The sequence below is a fragment of the Galeopterus variegatus genome, unplaced genomic scaffold, assembly GCF_000696425.1.
Source record: "Galeopterus variegatus unplaced genomic scaffold, G_variegatus-3.0.2 Scaffold492, whole genome shotgun sequence".
Classification (NCBI taxonomy): Eukaryota; Metazoa; Chordata; class Mammalia; order Dermoptera; family Cynocephalidae; genus Galeopterus; species Galeopterus variegatus.
This window is the reverse complement of record NW_007726603.1, coordinates 426,153-445,973: the sequence shown is the minus strand read 5'-3', so window position 1 is coordinate 445,973 and position 19,821 is coordinate 426,153. Positions and strand designations below refer to the sequence as shown.

Genomic DNA, 19,821 nt, shown 5'->3' with positions numbered 1-19,821 from the left:
TAGTTCCATTAATTCAGCCTAAGAGCACATTAGATCTTTGGCAGCCATATCGCAACCTTTACTCTGAACAATCAACAAGAATACTTAAATGTTTTAACTTGATTTGCTGTTAAACCATGTCTCCTCCATCATGCATTTCACATTTAATCCTACTACATTTCATTCTGTTAAGATTTGACCCATTGTTCTAGCCAGTTGAAGTATTTTTGGATCCTGTCAACCAGCATATTACCTATCCTTCCCAATTTTGTGTCATCTGCAAATTTGGTAGATATATCAACAGTGTCCTCATCCAAGACATGAGTAAGAATGTCAAGTAGGATAGAACATCAAGTAGGATGGAAAATTTAGTGCTTAAATCCAGATTTTTTTTTTTTTGGCAGCTGGCCAGTATGGGGATCTGAACCCTTGACCTTGGTGTCATAACACCGTGCTCTAACCAGCTGAGCTAACTGGCCCTTAAGTCCAGATTTTTAAGGGTACAAAATTCCCTTTGTATTCTAGGCCAGTAACCCTATCAAGAAAGGAAATTAGGTTAATCTTGCATGATTGGCTTCTGTGAATGCTTGCTGACTCTTAATGAGTATCTTTTTTTTTTTTGGTGGCTGGCCAGTTTGGGGATCTGATAATGAGTATCTTTTTCCTTGCCTAACAGTGTGTTTAAGAAATTTGTTTGGGATTGACATTAAGTGAATGTGTCTATAGTTTGTGGCACCTACCTCCTTTCTAATATTGACTATTACAGTATCTTCTTCTGTTCTCCCTGAATCTTCAAAGGTTTTAGATAGGGATTGAGCTCTGTAAATTCTCAGATACATCAGGATATAATTTGTCTGGGACGTTAAAACTAAACTCATTTTTTTTTTTTTTTTGACCGGTAAGGGGATCGCAACCCTCAGCACGGTGTGGCGTGGTGTGGTGTGGTGTGGTGTAGTGTGGTCTGCACCACACTTAACCATTGAGCACACCGGCCATCCGTATATAGGATCTGAACCTGCAGTCTCGGCGCTACCAGCGCCGCACTCTCCTGAGTGAGCCATGGGGCTGGCCCTAAAACTGAACTCATTTTGAATGGTTAGGCACTTTTATCTCCTCAAATGCTTTGGGATTCAATTTCCTCATGCTCCAGTTTCCTTTACCCTTTCTGATTTGATTATCGGTAATCTTAACTGGAAAGGGCCGACCCCATGGCTCGGGAGAGTGCGGGTGCTGGTAGCGCCGAGACTGCAGGTTCGGATCCTATATAGGGATGTCCGGTGCACTCACTGGCTGAGCCCGGAAGGGTTGCGATCCCCTTACCAGTCACAAAAGAACAACAACAACAAAAATCTTAACTGGAAAAAAAAGAATTGAGACAAACTTTTACATTATAATAATGTATACTTATCCACATATAAGCAAACCTGCACTTTCTTTTTGTCGTTTTTGTTCTGAGTAAAAACTAAAGAAAATCTTTGTCTTTGGAATCTTAGGGCATTCTGAGCACCAGCCTTTCTGATACTGTTCTTACAGTTTTTGCAGTTTTTCTTGGATATGTGCCTATTCCATCCCTCCAATCTCTCCTGCATGTTTTCCTTTAAAATATTTCTTATGACATGTCACCATGGAGATACAATCAACAAAATTCAGACCAGTGGAAATTCTACAGGATGAGCAACCTAGTTTCTTCTATACATGAATTACAAGAAATAAGAGAGATTGAAGGGGAACCTACTGATTGATTGAAAGAGACATATCAACTGATTGCAATGTATGGACCTTATTTGATTGTAGTGAACCAACTGTAAAAAAAAATTGAGACATTAAAGAGAAATCTTTATCCTTTTTAGATGCATACTGAAATGTTTATGGGTAAAAATGAAATAGTTTCTGGGATTTCCTTCAAAATAACGTGGCAGGGGAGTGGAAGGAGGGATGTTGATACCGATCATCATTGAACATGGTCAGCATGTTGTACACATGGGTTCATAATATTATTTTCCCAATTTTGTATATGTTTGAAATATCCATAATTAAACATTGGAAAAACTCCCCCCAAGTATTTTTTATTGTCACATAGATTGTTGCTGGCATATTCAGCAGTAAAAATCAGGTCTCCTGATTCTGGCTCATGTTCTTTCATTGTGTAGCTAAAATCACAGCCATTCTACTTCCAGATTGATGTCATATTGTCCTTTTAGTCTCTGAGACCCCCAAACTTTCCCTGAAAAATTTGTGGTGGTAGATCTGGATAAATCAAGGCTTTAATAAGTAGCCACAGTTTCACTTCGCTGGCTACCTACCCATGTGAAACCATGAAGGGACCTTAGAATTATTAGGGTAAAATGAGAGGCTGCATGGGTTGTTAGAACCAGCATAGAAACTTGGGTCCTAGTCCTAACTAGGCCTTTTTGACGTTAGCATATGTTCTAGGATGTCAGGGACAATGTCTCTTTTGTTCATTACTTTACACCTAATGCCTAGCACCTTGCTCAGTACATGGTAAGCAAAGGGTAAATGTTAAATGAGTGGATAAATTTAACCTTTTTTGGCCTCACTTTTCTTACATGTAAAATGAGATAGTTGGTCTAAATAATTCTTGTTTCCTTCAGACACCAAAAAAATTATTCTTGCCTTCTGACTGATTGGGTTTTTTAAATCCTTTTAAGATTTTGAAAAGAATTACTGTAAATTTCTTTAACACTAGTTTACATCAGTAGGTGATATGCTCACTTTTAACAACTGTGGTAGAAAAACCACAGCTGTTAGGTTGCATCCAAATCTATTTTAAAAATTGCCTACTGCTATATGAGGGTACTTCAAAAAGTTCATGGAAAGATTCATATTATCTTTTAATCTATTTTTTCATGAATTTTTTTTTATGGAAACATAATTGATTATATATATTTGTAGGGTACAGATTTGAATATCAATACATGTGTACAAAATGTGGTGGTCAAATCAGGATAATTAGTATACTCATGTTTACAAAACATAATCAGTCTTTCTGTCCCTTAACTATTTCTTGCTAACCCCTTCCCTTTCCCCCTTATCCACCTCTAACAACCACAGTTATGTTCTCTTTTTTTTTGGAAAGTTCACCGTAGTATTGTCATTGTTTTTTTCTTCTTTCTTTTCTTTTCTTTCTTTATTTTAACTCCCACTTATGAGTGAGGACATGCAGTATTTGTCTTTCTGTGCCTGGCTTATTTCACTTAATTTTTTGAAGTACCCTCACATATCTTTTGGATTGATTTTTGTTTCTATAAAGTAAATGACTACTGTTCTCAACATACTAAATTATAGAATCAGGTTTAGCAAGTTCCAAAGTTGAGCCATCTAAGAGGGTTAATAAAATGTTGCTTTGCTTGCATATTTGTACCTTTCTTTGCAATTTTGTCAAATGCAATACTATTATGTCAGAGTTTATGAAGGATTTCACATTTTGCTCTCTACAGACAGTCAGTGGAAAACTTTTGAGTAAGTTGTAGTTATTGTCATCAGATCCAAATTCCAGTGACTAGGCATCTACCCTTGGGAGTAATGACCTTATTATTCTAATGAAATTTTGCTTCAGGTATTTGAAGGTTATCACTGGATCAGGTCAGAGTTTATAAAAGAAAAATTATTTCTATATCTTCCTAAAAAATCACCAAAGCAACATGTTGAAGCCATGTAAATTTTTTAATAGTGACTATTGTGCAGGTATTAAAATACATTGGTACTAAACACCAATGTCCTAACAGCAAAAGGAAAACTCCTACAATTGAAATGCTGAATGGATAGGGACTGGAGAATGTATCTGTTACACTTTATTTTATATTCAAATATGAGTTTTATTAGTATAAACTGAACATTAGCTAGTGTGTGAAAGTAACTTCTCTTAGAAAATAGGATATAATTAATTAAAATATTCTATCTATATTGAAGGTTGCTGAAGTGCTAATCTGAAAATTGCCTTTATATTCAAAACCTAAGTGGAAGCCACACTAAATAATTTTAGTATTTGATGTATAAGATACGTGTTTTTTTTTAGTAGAATGCCGATACTTAAAGGAGATTTTTTATTTTGAATCTGTTTCAGAAATTGCTTGTTTTTCATGTTTAAATTTAATAGCACCAATGATAGCCACTGTCTTCAGTTTCAGAAACTGTGCTGCAAAGTCAGAAATTTACTGTGTTTTCGACATTGGTCTGGACAATGGTTTTTTGGATTTGACCCCACAAGCACAGGCAACAAAAGCAAAAATAGACAAATGGGATTGCGTCAAACTAAAAAGCCTCTGCACAGCAAAGGAAACAATTAACAGTAAAGAGGCAACCTACAGATTGAGAGAAAATATTTGCAAACCGTACATCTGATAAGGGGCTGATATCCACAATATATAGGGAACACAAACATCTCAATAGCAAAAAACCAAATAACCCAATTAAAAAATGGGCAACAGACATGAATAGATATTCTCAAAAGAAGACATACAGATGGCCAATAGGTATATGAAAAAATGTTCAACATCACTAACCATCATGAGAATGCAAATTAAAACCATAATGAGATATCCCCTCACACCTGTTAGAATGGCTATTATCAAAAAGACAAAAGATAACAAATGCTGGCAAGGATCTAGAGAAAAAGGAACTTTTATACACTGTTGGTGGGAATGTAAATTAGTGTAGCCATTACGGAAAACATTATGGAGGTTCCTCAAAAAATTAAAAATAGAAGTACCGTATGTTCCAGCAATCCCACTTCTCGGTATATATCCAAAGGAAATGAAATCGGGATCTTGAAGAGATATCTGCACTCCTGTGTTTTTTGGAGCATTATTCACAATAACCAAGATATGGAATCAACCCAAGTGTCTATCAGCAGATGAATGGATAAAGAAAATGTGGTATATATACACAAGGAATACTTCTATTCAGCCTTAGAAGAGAAGGAAATCTTGTCATTTGCAACAACATGGATGGACCTGGAGGACTGAGTGAAATAAGCCAGGCACAGAAAGATAAATACCACATGATCTCACTTAAATGTGAGATCTAAAAAAGCCAAACTCATAGAAGTATAAAGTAGAATGGTGGTTGCCATGGACTGGGGAGGAGAAGAGGTATGGAGAGATGTTGTTCAAAGGGTACAAAGTTTTAGTTAGGAGGAATTAATTTTGATATCTATTATATAACATGGTGACTATAGTTAACAATATATATTTCTAAACTGCTGAGAGTAAATTTCAAACTTTCTCACCACAAAAAATATGTGAGGTAATGAATATATTAATTGACTTGATTTAATCATTGCGCAATCTATAACTATGTTAAAACATCTTATTGTACCCCATAAATATATACAATTATTATTTGTCATTTAAATTTTGAAAAAAAAATTGATTTTCTGTATTCGTAATTAGTATTAATATGTTGGAAGTTTTATGTTTTTTGTTTTTGCTGTTAGGTGAGCAAGGAAGTTTATCTCTTTAACATTTATATTTTTGTTCAACTTTGAAGAAGCACATTTATTATTTAAATAAAAGCTTTGTCAATCAGATATTGAAATGCATCAAAAATATTTAATTTAAAAGTATCCTACAATAAAACCTTTTGAAATGAAAAATTAATTTTTGAAACTCTCATTTTGTGTTTGGTTTGTTAGGGTTTTTTAACATGGGGTATACCACCAATACTTAAATATGTCTACATGCAACCTAAGGGTTTCCTGAAAGATTTTCCACTTGTGTGGAGTGTAATAAAAGTTACTTTATATAGGCATTTGTACTTTTTCTGGAAAAAATTACTGACCTATAAAAAGGAGAGATCTGATTTGCCCTATTTAGTATCTGTAGAATATTTTGAAGAAATATTTTTCTAGTTAACTAGATGTAGCAAAGTATAACTGGACATTTCTGTGTGTGTGTGTGTGTATGTGAAAGAGATTATGTCTATGTTTCATTTAATATATCTCAAATATAGGGGAAATCAGAGGGTATAGAATTTAGATCATCAGTCATGGTATAAATTATATCTTCACTCCCAAACTAATGAAGGGTTTAAAGATAAATCAAGATTTTAAGTTGTGAGAGAGCCAAGAGTCAAAGTTAATTTTCTTGACATCTAGTCCCCCACTCTCCCTCCCACCCCCAAACTTGAACATGAACAGTTGTTGTCTTTAGGCACGTAAACACTCTGAAACAGTATAATGTTATTATCACTACTTTGAAATTAGAGACTGAGTTACAGTGAAGAGTTGAGTTGTCTAGAGATACTGAAGATTAGTAATACCTCACTTATCTGGCAGCTACTTCTTTGATAATGACAATTCTCAGATACATCTGAAAACAAGAAATAAGCACTTTAAAAGCCTCTGAACCATCAAAACAAGTGCCACAAAGTCCAAAATAAGGTCATGTACATAAAGTCCCATAGGGAGACTCCCCAAATTCCCTAGATTCATCTTTTACCATGCAGTTCCATTTTTAAAAAATCTGGTTTCCTAGCTCAATGCAGATTAGAAGCAGAAATTAGAAGGGGAATGGGAAGAAAGCTTTTAAGGACAGACATATGGCCAGCTGTAAAGAAGTGAGGAAGGAAACACAAAACTAAAACGCAGATATTTGAAGCCTAGTAGCCTAGGGTCCTTTAGTGTGAAGACAAATAAATCCCCTGTACTTTAGGGTCTCCAGAGGGCATTATTGTATTAAAATATAGTGTAGTCTTTGAGCATGATAACTAAGGAAGAAAGGGAAAATAGTATATTCTTTGTTTAGGAAGATATTTTCAAGGGAATGATGACTGAAACTACAAGGCTTAGCTTATTCATGTACTTATTTACAAAATGCTTTTTAAATTTTAAATTCAAAAATAATTAAACATTATCAAAAGTTTGACACTCAAAGAAAAGCTTCATCTCTCTGGAAATTTCACATATGGAACATTTCATTATTTCGTTCCCTGGCATTGCCAAGTCAATTAGGCATTACTTGTAGTTGATAAAGGCAGGTCAGGATTCAGAGCCTTTGACTTAATCAGTTTAGTCCAGCTTAAGAAGCAGCACTAATTGCCTTTCCTTTGGTGCTCATACATAGCACAAGTGACAATATTTTCATAACCACTGTCTTTAAGACCTTACCCAGAAAGGAAGCAATATTGTAAAGTGGTTGAGAGAGTGGGCTGTGGAGTCAGACTGCCTGGGGTCAAATTCTGGTCCTACTATTTACTAACTGTGCAATTTAAATGACCTCATCTGACCCAAACCTCAGTTTTTTGTTCTGGGAAATAAGGAAGTACTTCATAACAGGGTTGGGAGGACCAAAGAAGCTAAAACATGTCAAATGTTTGCGTAGTTTTTGGCACATGTTTAATAAATGATGGCCATTGTTTTATTATCTACATACCCCTATTAGGAAAGCTTCATGTGGGGATATTAAATAATGATTTACTGCTTCATAATAGTGAAATGAATTATTGTTTTCTCATCTTGGCACAGGGTAACAAATAGTGTTAGCCAACTTTGCAAATTATAAATTTGAGGATACTTCAAAAACCTTATGAAACTATAGAACTTTCCCCTCCTTGGTTAAATTTATTCCTGGGTATTTTATTTTTTTGTTGACTTTTGTAAATGTGCTAGCTTTCTTGATTTCTTTTCTGCCAGTTCTTTGTTGGAGTATTAAAATGCTACTGATTTTTACATGTTTATTTTGTATCCTGCAACTTTACTGAAATTTTTTATCAACTGTTAAGTGTGTTCTGGTAGAGTCTTTAGGCTTTTCTGTATAAAGGATCATGTCATCTGCAAACAGGGGTAGTGTTACTTTATCTTTTGCCATCTGGATGCCTTTTATTTCTTTCTCTTGCCTGATTGCTCTGCCTAGTACTTCCAATACTGTGTTAAATGGGAGTAGTGAGAGTGGGCATCCTTGTCTTGTTCCTGTTCTTAAGTGATAAGTTTTCAGCTTTTCTGCATTCAGGATGATATTGCAGGTGGGTTTGTCCTATACGGTTTTTATCATATTGAGATTCTTTCTTTCCATACCTAAATTGCTGAGAGTCTATCATGAAGGGATGTTGAATTTTGTCAAATGATTTTTGTGCATCTATTGAGATAATCATTTGGTTTTGATCCTTGATTTTGTTGTTGTAGTGTATTACATTTATTGACTTGCATATGTTGAACCATCCTTGCATCCGTGGGATGAATACCACTTGATCACGATGTATAATTTTTTTGATGTGTTGCTGTATTCTATTTGCTTTAAAGACAGCTTTAGGCTTAATAGACTGGAAGACGCTATAGTAGTTTGAAATGTTTTACTACCTACCAAGACCCTAACAACTTTGTAACATTTTGGATATGTTTCAAATACCAGTGTATTTTGTTACTAGTTTTTTGTTTAAAAGACTCAGAAATTGAATGATTAAATGATTTGATCACACACAGGATAAATGGAAGGGACAATACCAGGGTACTTCAAAAAAATTCATGGAAAAATAGAATTACAATATAATATGAATCTTTCCATAAACTTTTTGAAGTACCCTTGTATGCAAACAAGGTTCATCTGCTTGAAAGCCTATATTCACTGTCTCCTTATCTCTCAAAAGGAAGAATAAATTGCTCTGTATAGTTTGTATACAGTTATATGTGAAGCTGTACCAGAACCAATCTGAAATATTTCCATTTGTGCCAGCAATTGTCAATAACTTAGATCCTGTGAATCAACAGCCAGAAAGTCCTGTTTTTTTGTTGTTGTTGTTTTTTTTTAAAAAAGATGACCGGTAAGGGGATCTTAACCCTCGACTTGGTGTTGTCAGCACCACGCTCACCCAGTGAGCGAACCGGCCATCCCTATATGGGATCCGAACCCGTGGCCTTGGTGTTATCAGCACCGCACTCTACCGAGTGAGCCACAGGCCGGCCCCAGAAAGTCCTGTTTTTTTTTTTTGTCTTTTTCCATGTCCGGCAACGGATCGCAACCCTCAGTGTTGCCCCCGTACCGGACCGGGGACCGGCAACGGGATTGCAACCCTCGGCGTTGCCCCCGCGCCTCGCTCAGCCAGTGAGCGGGAACCGGTCTGTATGTGGGATCCGAACCCTCGGGCGGGAGCGCCGGCGCACTTCCCAAGCGGCGCACTTATCCAGTGCGCCACCGGGCCGGCCCGAAAGTCCTGTTTTTGAAATCAATTACACACAAAAGATAAATGTGGTTTCCTAATATAAACCTGGTCAGATTTCTCAAGGTGTGAGGATCATGGGAAAGGCAGATTTTCTTCTCTACTTCATCATAAGGGGCTTAATTTTGAAAAAAATCTTATGTCCTCTTGCCTTTATGGCTCTATTGCAGGTGATTTTTTTTTTTACCGATTGGCATTTAGAATTTGTGCCACATGGAAATTTGAGCCTCTTCAAGGTTTTTTGTTTTCTTATTTTTGTTGTTTTGATTGCACTTGCATTGTTTTAGACATCCATTGTGTGGAATCTTCTTTTTTTTTTGAAGTTGGAGTGGCCTTGGTCCTAATCAACTCTGGATAAATAGGATTTTGTTACATAGCAGTATAGGTTTGTTGAGGTAGGAAGGGGTGCAAAATAATTCGCAACATAAAAGTTTTTATTTATGGAAGTTGTCCTTTCTGGAAGTTAATACAAATTTATATTGACCAGGCAATGCAATTAAATGTGCACTATTTTATGACAGCCACTTTTTTTTGTTTTTTAAACAAGCTATATAAAAACTCCAAACTAGAATTGTGTCTGATTCATCTTCGTACCTCTAGTCTGCGTATATAGTAGGTATTCCATAAATGTTTGTTGAATAAAGGGATTGATTTTCTGTTCCACAAAAGTAATTTTTTATCAAACTGTGTTTTGATTAGAGGTCAACGATTCCTACACCAAATGTTATTACCCAAGTTGGCATATAAAGAACATGGTAGTACGACTTGATGTTTCTCTTGGTTCTACTCCTAAATATGACTTTGAGGAAAAGTCACTTAATCTCTCAAGACCTGATTTTTTTTAATCTGTAAAAAGAGGCTGTATGATTAGATTATCTGGAAGGTGCCTTTCAACCTAAAGTTGTATAATCTGTGACTGTTGCATTTTGCAAAAAAATTTAGGAATGGCATATTAATTATTTTAAACCATTTCTTGCTGCATAACCCTTAAGTATAATAATCAGCCATAAGGGTGTCTCTCTCCCTTAGGCTTTGAAGAAGATATCAGACTGTACCTATTTGGAAAACATGTGGGAGAAGGGGTAAAAATAATGGTGAAAATTTTCTTTTTAAAATTATTATATCTGGAATAGTCTATGTTCAAGAAGAGCTTTGCTCCAGTAGAAAAATGAGCTAAGAACAAAAATGAGTATCTCTCTTCAAAAGCAATGTAAATGTCTAATGCATATGAAAATTTTCATCCACACTAGAGATCAAAGTGCAAATCAGTACAACATTGAAATATACTTTTGCCTGTCAAATTGGTAAAAATTTAAAAATAGCACTCAATTTTGGCATGGTTATTAAGAAATTTGTAGAGCCATGGGAATATAAATTGGTATAGTTGTTCTGGATGGCAATTTGAAAGTTTCTCAGAAGTCTGAAAAGTTTGTATTCTTTTGACCTACAATTCCACTTCTAGAGAAATTTATTTTAAGGAACTTTATCATGGAGGTCCACAAATTTTTGTTTACAAGGATGCTTGTTGTAATAGTATTATATGTCTTATATATCTAGGAAAACAACAGAATCACAAATCTCTAGGTGGTAAGATTAAGTCTGAATCACTTTAATTTTCTTTCCTACTTTTTTATGTTTTCAACATTTTCTTTATATACGTTTTTTAAAATTTGAGTTTGTCTTCAATACCTCTATAGAAGTATTTCCCTTCTCACCTTCTCTATTCAACACCACCTTGCTTTTATTCCTGAACAGGTCTCCAGGAAAAGTTGGGCTTTCAACATTCAAGGTAAGTTATGCTTTCTAAAAGTTATGTTTTTAGAAATTGTGTAAACTCTTTTTATGTTTTCTCTTTTATGTAATATTTCATTTTCTTGATTTTGCATTCTTTTGCTTATTTTTTGCTCAATAATATTGTCATTATATCCTGCTGTGTATATAATTATGTACTATAGAAATACCTAACTAAATTTTATGCATTTAGGAAGGGGCTATAAGTATTTTTTAGATTTTCATTAATTTTTATTTGGCTTATAATTTTTAGAATAAAAGAACACTATACAATGTGTGTGTGTGTGTGTGTGTGTGCATGTGAATTGAAAAAGTAATACTTGCATGGCAAATGTGGAGTAACCAAAACACTTGTATACTTGTGGGCACATGTACTCGTACCATCACTATATATAAAAATCAGTCCCATCCTTATATCCAAGCAGAGGAATTTGATATTGAGACATTATGCCACTGAAAGCCATTTTAAGTACAAGAATATCACCAAACAGAACTATTTACATCAAACAGAGTATATATTATATATATGCTTGTATGCATGTACATATGTATATATTGTTTAGAGACTGAATATAGATCATTTAGAGAAATAAGCATGATAACACTGTGAAGAACAGCAAGGGAATGATAAACACAAAATTTAAGATATCAGTCATCTCTGAGGGGGAGAGAATGTAATGGAAATGGAGAAGGATACACAAGAGACTTAAAAACTGATGGTAATAATATTCTTTTTCTTAAATTGAGTATTTAAGATTGTATCATAATTCTTTATTTATATTTTATAAAACTATTTTATATTTACTCAATATTTAATGAAAATAATTTTTTAAAGTAATACATGTACATGGTTAAAATTTGCTCAAGGCAAAAGGTACATGGTTGAAAATATAGCTTTCCCCCCATCCCTCTTCACCTACCTCCGGAGAGGCAATTGCTGTTTATGCTTATAGATTTTAAAAGCCACTTAGCTCTAAAGTATTTTTAGGTTATAACAAATAGATTTTGGGAATTTACTTTATCCCAGTAATTACAGATTTTCCTCAACTTGAATAAAATTAGATAGCAAATGTGCATATTTAGTAAATAAAAATGAAGTCAGATATTGTTCCTTTTTACTTTTTATTTTGAAATAATTATAGATTCACAGGAAGCTGCAACGATAGTACAGAGAGGTCCTGTGGATCCTTCATCCAGTTTCCCCAGTGATTATATCTTAATTTTAGTACAGTGCCAAAACCAGGAATTTGACATTGGTACAGTGTGAGTGTATAGTTCTATGTCAATTTATCACATTTGTGTGAAGGGTCTTCAAAAAGTTCATGGAAAGGTTTGTATTGTATTTTAATTCAATTTTTCTATGAACTTTTGAAGCACCCTGGTATGTTTGTGAAACCACCACCACAACCAAGATGCAGAACTATTTCATTATCACAAAGATCTCCCCTATGCTACCCTTTTATCGTTACATCCACTACCTCCTCCACACTATTCCTAAATCTGTTTTCCATTTCTATAATTTTATCATCTTGAGAATATTCTATAAATGGAATCATATGTAGTATGTGACCTTTTGAGATCAGCTGAAAGGATTGAGATCCATCCAAGTTGTTGCATGTATCAACAGTTTGTTCCTTTTTATTGCTAAATAGTATTCTGTGGTACTGAGTCTATTGAGTGCCTATTATGTGTAGCAGTATATCTATTGATATCTTAATTAGCCAAAGAAAGGTTTGGTATAGCCCTGATTTTTGGTGATTTTACAGTCTCAGAGAAGAGACATGTATACAAAGGGACAATGTATGAGATGTAGACAGAAAAATTGGGATGGCATTGTATGTTAGGAAATAGTATAAACTAATTAATGTGCAATGGCATGGGATTTGCTAGGAGTATTGAAAGACTAGTGTGACCTGTGTAAAAGTTTCAGTGGTAGAATGTTGGAAAAGTAAATTGGGACCAGATTGTGATAAACCTTGAATGTCAGGTTAAGAACTCTGGCCTTTAAAAATTTGAAGCAGGACATTTAAAAAGTCCATTTTTACATGTGTAACAGCTGTGCTGCCCAAAGTTTTTGGCTGGGGAATTAAGAAAAGAAAACCAGTAGATGGTGGGAGGAAAGAGACTTACATGCAGAGAAAGCTGTTAAGTGGCAGAATGTCAAGACATGAGACTTAGACTAACAGAATGTGTTGAAAGGAATGAATGAATGGATATGACAGCCATTTAGGAGCTGTTTCCTTTTTTTGTTTTTTATTTTCTCAGCAAAAAAGAGTGGAATCACATTTCTAAATCTTTTTTAAAATTTTTCACTTTAGTCACTATTAATAGCCTTCCCACTCTCAGTACTTTAAAATAGAAGTGACCTGAATTTTTAATATTTTTTTTAGCTTACTGTTCTTTAGTAGATAATAGTGAAGATTTCTGTGAGTGTAGATCACTTCTGTACAAATAGTGAAAATGAGCTTTCACAAACTTTTCTTGGGTGTGCTTATGAAAATTTAAAAACTCAAATCTTATAACTAAATACCATGAGGGTTCAAGCAGCTCTCTAATGTCCAACACAGGTGGAGAGTAACTGTGGTGTGAATTGCTCGAAATTGAATCATCTACGATACCTTTTAAGGAAGCATGTTTCTGATATTGTGATAGGCAGGCGTTAGAGAAATGGCCTGATAGTGGGGACTCTGGGATTTAGTAAGTACTGTATTTTAGTAATGGAATAGCTCATCTCTAGAAGGAGGTAATAAATGAGGACTGTCTCAAGTATAGCTAAATTGGTATTGGTTGTCTATAAGCACATGCTTGGCTTCTATTGCTTTGTCCCCAAAGCCTGATTGAGGTGTTAGAAGAAGGACCTGGACCTTATACATCACTGGGAAAGAATCCTAGTTGACTATGTGTACTAAATCAGGTTTTACTAAGAAATCTTCTGGTTAACTTTTCTGGAGATCAGGTCCTCTGGTAGGTACCATATCACTCCATTAAACTTGTGACTTAACAGCAGTTTACCTATGAGTTGTTATCTTTCAAAAGTTCAAAGTCCAAGAGAGTTTGTTAAAGCCAAATAAAATAGTCTAATCACTGCTTGGCAGTTTTGGTCAGGGTAAGAATGTTAATCTGTGATCTTTGTAAGTACTTAATTAAAACAAATTAAATTAAGGTCCAGGAATTATTAACATGTGTTTTTGCTTAGCTTAACTTAGGGAAAATATCCACAGTTATGTTGTACAGTTCTTCTGATTTTCATACTAATGGACAGTTATTGGAGGATAATTAGATAAAAATACTTAACTGGTAGGACAGTTAAGTGTTTTTCTAATATGCATGATCTGTTCTTAATGTTGATCAGCTTTCAAGTATTTTTTCCCTCATCAAGGTTATTTTACTAATTGGTTTCGATTAGATTTTCTTTAGTTTAAAACCAAGACTCAATTAAAGGATATATAAACTTAAGATGTGTGTATTAAATGTAGAAAGACCAGAGCATGCATTATTCAACATTTATTCAGCAAATGATTACTTAGTGCCAGGTATTGTTTAGGTACTGGGTAAATATTGGCAGACAGAACAAATAAGGTCTCTGCTCTTATGGAGCTTACATTCTAGAGGGACAGGGAAGAGACAAAAAATAAGCAAGTAAATAAGGTCCTTTCAAATGGAGATAAGTGCAACAAAGAAAAAGAAAATGTGATAATGTGATAGAAAGTTGGGGGGGAGGGGGGAGGGTTAGGCTATTTTAAGATGGTCAGGGAAGTATTTTCTGATAAAATAACTGGCAAGGAACCATCCAGTTAGCTAGAGTAGAATTGTGGTGGAGTGGTGGGAGAGGGAGATGAGATGTGTAGAACATATCAAAGATGTAGGTAGGGGCTATGTCATATTAGGCTCTCATGGGCCATGGTGGACTTCAGATTTTACCTTACACTTAAGATGCCAAGAAACAATTCTTCTCTAGAAGAATCCGTATAAGATTGTTAGTATCCCCCAAATGCTGGGAAGGAATTCTATGAAACAACTTTTTAGGTCGAAAATATTGTAAGTCCTATAGAAGTTTCACTAGCACGTTAAATCTTTAGCATTATAGTAATCTCTGGAGTAATTTTATCACGGAGCCTATCATGATCATATCCTGATACTTGTGTGGGTGCCACCTTAATATTTATGTACACCCTTATGTTCCTTGGGTTGCTTATTTGTCAAAAATAGTTATAGTGACCTTCCCATAGCAAGCTTTGTGATGTGCTCCAAGAATTATGAAATTTTTCCTCAGTATCAATAGTAGCATTCAAATTGCTGTACTTCTATAAATATGAAAACAACTTAAGATGGGAAAGAATATTGTGTTACGATTTATAAATATGATTGTCTTATTTTACCCTAATTTTTTCCCAACAGAAATGCAGTATACATTTCTATCGTCTCTAACCTCCCAAATATATATATATATGTACGTATGTGTATATAAATGTATACGTAGATATATATGTATTTTTGGTGGGTTTAATTTTTTCCTTCTGTTACTGTTTTGGGGCTTCATTTAACTTCTGGTTAAGTCTTGATTACTTTCATCTAAAGCATGTAGAATTTTAAGAAAACCATTCTCTGAATGTGGTTTTATATGTTATGTGGTCTTTTGTATTTATACATATTTATGGAGCAATACTTTGGGAAAAATAACAATTCTGATTTAACACTTTGCTTTAAAACCTTAATCCTTTTCAGCTACAAAAGTACTTAGAAGTTCTTATTTTCCATTATAGGTTTTTAATGTTAAAAAGTTGGGCAAGTTTTTGCATTTTAACATAAATATCCTATTACAGTAGAAAAATAGGAAATTACTGACTGGTAACCTTCTTATGTAAATCACACTGTCCCAGTTGGTATAAAATCTCTGGGCATCTATCACTTTACATACACCTAAGTTCTTTATGGGCCATTGTTTTATTAATGCTATATTTTCTCATTTGTACCCGTTTTAAGCAGATTTTAAAAGAAAGGATATCATCATTTGGTCTCTATTTCTTTTCTTTTTTAAACAGGAAACAGAGAATACTGCATACAAAGTTGGAAATGAGTACCCTGTAAAAGAATTGAAACAAGATGTGTCTAAAAAGGTTGGAAATATAAATGCCAATATTAATTTATAGTAGACATCACATTATCATATTTACATGTGGAATATTTAGAAACAAAATTTTCTATTCCTGTAATATAGTGTTCTGCTCTGTACGTGGTACATGTTAGTAAACGTTTCTTGAATCTGTCAAATTTGTGATTGAAAACTTGGCAGCCTTTTTAGAAGTCATTTTGATATTCGAAGTATCTGGTAATTTATACTTGAAACAGTGTTTTGTAAAAATGGTTTTATTTTTTATGCTCATACGTTTATTAGAATAAGCCATAGCTACTCTTGAGGTTACTAACAAGAGTTATGGGTATTGAAAAGCTCAGTGCAGCAAATTCTGATGTCTTTAGGAGTCAGAGATTATAAGTCCTTACTCTGATAGTGCCTTTGATACTTTTTAAAGAATTGACACTATGAAACTTCAGAGGTTGGTTAACTAGAAGAGGCTGAGCACAAGATAAAAATTTTGAAAAAGAGCTGTTTACAGTTTCAGGGTAAAACTCAAGGAGAAAGACAGGATAGTGTGTGTTCATTCATTTATACAAGTTTTGAGTGTTTTCTGTGCCCTAGGCACTACTGTAGCAAATGGGTTTCCAGAGGTCAACAAAATGACACATTCTCTACCCCAGAGTTTCTCCAGCAGTGGTGCTCTTGACATTTTGGGCTGGATAATTCTTTTTTGTGGAGGGGAGGGGAAACTGTTGTGTGCATTGTAGGATGTTTAGCAGCATCCCTGACTTCTACCCTACTATCTATCTGCCAGCAGTATCCCTCCAGCCTCCAGTCATGACAACCAAAACTGTCTGCAGACATCACTAAATGTCTGGGAGAGGTGTGGGGCAAAATTGTTCCCAATGAAGAGCCATTGTTCTATGCTTATAGAATTCAGAAATTTAACAGATTACATATTTTTCAAGGTTTTAAATTAAGTTTATTCATTTATTTTTAATCAACACAGTTATATATTTATGGGGTACAGTGTGATGTATCAATACATGTATACAATGTGTAATACTCAAATTAGGGTAATTGGTATATCCATCACCTCAAATATGTATCATTTCTCTGTAGTGAGAACATTCAAAATCCTCTCTTGTTTCTTTTTTTTTCTTCTTTTTTGAAATATACAATATATTATTCTTAACTGTAGTCACTCTACTGTGTAATGGAGCACTAGAACTTATTCCTGCTATCTAATTTTTTGTTGTTTTTGTTTGTTTGTTTTTGGCAGCTGGCTGATATGGGGATCTGAACTCTTGACCTTGGTGTTATAACACCACTCTCCCTGCTATCTGATTTTAACTTTGTACCCATTGATCGACCTCTCTCCATTTTCCCCTCCCCTCTCTCTTTCCCAGCCTCTGGTAACTACTATCCAATTCTCTACTTTTATTAGATCAACTTTTTTATATTCCACAAATGAGTGAGATCATGTGGCATTTGTCTTTCTGTGCTTGGCTTATTTTATTTAACATGACCTCCAGTTCCATCCATGTTGCTGCAAATAGCAGGATTTCATTCTTTTTTATGGCTGAATAGAAAAATAGAACTCCCATACGATCTAGCAGTTTCACCGCTGGGTGTATACCCAAAAGAAATGAAATCAATATGTTGAAGAGATATCTGCATACCCATGTTTATTGCAGCACTATTTACAATAGCCGAGATATAGAATCTGCCTAAGTGTGCATCAACAGATGAATGGGTACAGAAAATGTGGACTACATATTTTAAAATTGATCATACTTTTTCCTTTAAAAGGATAATTTTCTTTTTTGAGAGAAGTGGTGTTATTCAGCATACTTAATAGTAATGGAACCATTAAGAAAAAGAACTTGCCCACAATTCTGCAGTCTTGATTTTTCAGCATTCCCCTTTGATTTGCACTTTTTTTTTTTGCCTCTTTGTAGTGTACAGTTCTATGTTCTACCTTTCACTCTTGCCATTTTTCATATTCTACTCAGTTTCATTTGATGCATCAATATCTGTTAAACACACGTATTACAGTGTATCTAGCCATTTCCTTCTTTCCCTTCTTAATTTTTTTAATAACAAAAGAGGAGATTTTAAGGAGGGTTTAGAAGCTGAAAAAGTAGCTGAGAAAACGCTGTGGGACAGTGGAGTGATGTTTAAGACCCTTGGTTTAAGTTCTAGCATTTTCAGTTAAGTATCAAGCATTAATGATAAAGACTGTGGGGATATAACCTGTTCTCAAGTAGCTTACATTTTGGTAGAGGAAGTTGGATAAACACAAAACTAAATGTGTAATGTGTTCAAATAAACTTACAAACTTTTATAAGAACACAAAGGGAGACCTTACTTCCTGCTTAGGTGCAGGGATGAGGAAGACTTCTTAGAGGAAGTAGCATCTAAGCTGATTCTTAATGAATGGATAAGATTTAGGCAGGCAAAGATGGGAGAGGAAAGGCATTACCAAAGGGATGGAGATGGGAAATATGCAAAATGTTTGAGTATGAGTCTAGAGACCAAAGTTAGGAACAGATTACAGGAATGCCTTATGTCATACTAAAGTGTCTGGTTTTGATTTTATAATCACTGGGAAAGCAGTGAGATTTTTGAAGCAAACAGTGCTTTAGCATGATCATCTCTGTGTTGGTCTTCGTTCTCACTATTCTCTTGGTCTTTCTCTTTTGGCTACCTCCTAAGACCCAGAAAAAAATGACAGGGTCAGACACCGTAATTAGTTGTCATGGGGGCATATCAAGAGGCAGATAACATGGGCCTTGCTCTCCAGGAACTAAGTATCTGATGTTGGGAAAATAAATATGCAGAGCTAGCCTATATATACTGCCTTTTATTTATATTATAGTTCATACTATAATGAACAGTAAGAATAACAGAATTTCAGAGGAGAGGGAGATTATTCTCAGGGGATTAAGGAAGACAGGATTTTCAACCTCATTTTGACCCCTCTAATGGCATGGGTCTTTCAATTATGCATAGTGATTATTTCAAATCTTTTACACTCACCTCATGCTTATTATACCCACTCACATCTTCCTCACTTTCAGCAGATAACCTTGCTTCCTACTGCATGTAGACATTAGAGGCTGAGAAGCCTGAGTCCATTCCTCTTCATCATCTCTCACTTCTCTTACCTGCAAACTTGTTTTCATCTCTTAACTCTTTTTAATGTCATCTATCACTGAAGATTAAGTATTATTATGTTTTTTTTCTGTCCAAAGTAGCATGATATAATACAAAGAACACTGGATTTTTAAGAAAGACCTGGATTTCAGTTTTGGCTTTGTAGCTTATTAGCTGTGGGATGTTAGGCAAAATTCTTAATGTCTTTACCTCAGATTCCTGCTTTTGTAGAAAGGAGGTAATCGAGCTACCTCACAAGGCTTGAGTGATGATTAAATGAGAATGTGTATATTGGGTCAAATACACAGTAGGTCCTCTTTCCTTTCTTCTCCAGAACTTTGTTATCTTCATTTTCAGGGGCTTCTTCTCTTCAGCTTCTAAAATGCTAGGTCACTTTCTTGCGGCCTTTTCCATTTATAGCCAAGTTTTTTGAAAACGTAGACTGTACTGGCTGTTTCAGTGTCCTTAACCTCTTATTCTTTCTTAAACTCATTGTAATCTGACTTCTGTTATCACTAAGGTCCTCAGTGCTCAGTAACCACCTAATTGACAAATTAGGTGGACCCTAGTTAATATCCCTCTGGTAGAAGTGAGGTAATTTCTATGATTAAAAATTTGAAGATAGAGAAAAACTAATATATAGA

General features: G+C 34.7%; 1 protein-coding gene across 1 annotated transcript in view; it reads left to right on the top strand.

Moving 5' to 3' along the window:
• WDR44 (WD repeat domain 44) overlaps positions 1 to 19,821 on the top strand; it is a 77,991-nt gene that overhangs the window by 17,216 nt on the left and 40,954 nt on the right. Inside the window, exons 2-3 of the mRNA XM_008569407.1 lie at positions 10,906 to 10,939; positions 15,984 to 16,058. Of these exons, the coding sequence (XP_008567629.1) occupies positions 10,906 to 10,939; positions 15,984 to 16,058 (109 nt within the window). The remainder of the gene's footprint in view (positions 1 to 10,905; positions 10,940 to 15,983; positions 16,059 to 19,821) is intronic.